The sequence below is a fragment of the Mesitornis unicolor genome, unplaced genomic scaffold (genome assembly GCF_000695765.1).
Source record: "Mesitornis unicolor isolate BGI_N332 unplaced genomic scaffold, ASM69576v1 scaffold6003, whole genome shotgun sequence".
NCBI classification, from domain to species: domain Eukaryota; kingdom Metazoa; phylum Chordata; class Aves; order Mesitornithiformes; family Mesitornithidae; genus Mesitornis; species Mesitornis unicolor.
In genome coordinates, this window is record NW_010173965.1 from 627 (window position 1) to 1,010 (window position 384).

General features: G+C 65.4%; 1 protein-coding gene across 1 annotated transcript in view; it reads left to right on the forward strand.

The window, feature by feature from the left end:
* Positions 1 to 3: 3 nt before the first annotated feature.
* LOC104537870 overlaps positions 4 to 384 on the forward strand; it is a gene marked incomplete at its 5' end in the record, with an annotated part of 4,353 nt that continues 3,972 nt past the window's right edge. The window contains 2 exon segments of the mRNA XM_010180885.1: positions 4 to 111; positions 211 to 305. Of these exon segments, the coding sequence (XP_010179187.1) occupies positions 4 to 111; positions 211 to 305 (203 nt within the window).

A 384-nucleotide genomic window follows, 5' to 3' on the forward strand; every position in this document is an offset into this window, starting at 1 on the left:
CAGGAGCTGCGGGAGGTCAGCCGCAACAGGGCCTCCCTGCGCGGGCGCCTGCATGACCTGCGCCGGTACCTCCACGTCCTGCGTGAGGGACAGCGCTTCACCAGCCTGCCGGTGGGTCCACGTTGCGGGGCCCACGGTCCCTGGGGGTACTACCCTGCACCCTGCTTTCTGTCCTCACCAGCCTCATCTCTTTGCTCCCCATCACCGCAGGCCCCTCTGGGCTCCCCGCTGCGGCCTCGGGCGCTCTCAGAGCGTGAACCCCTCGTTGACCCCTCGCTGCACCAGCACCTTGACCGCAAGATCAAGTAAGAGGGGTTGGAGGGCAATGACACAGCCATGGGACAATGGACGTGGCTGTAGAGAAAGGGTTGGAGATGAGCCATA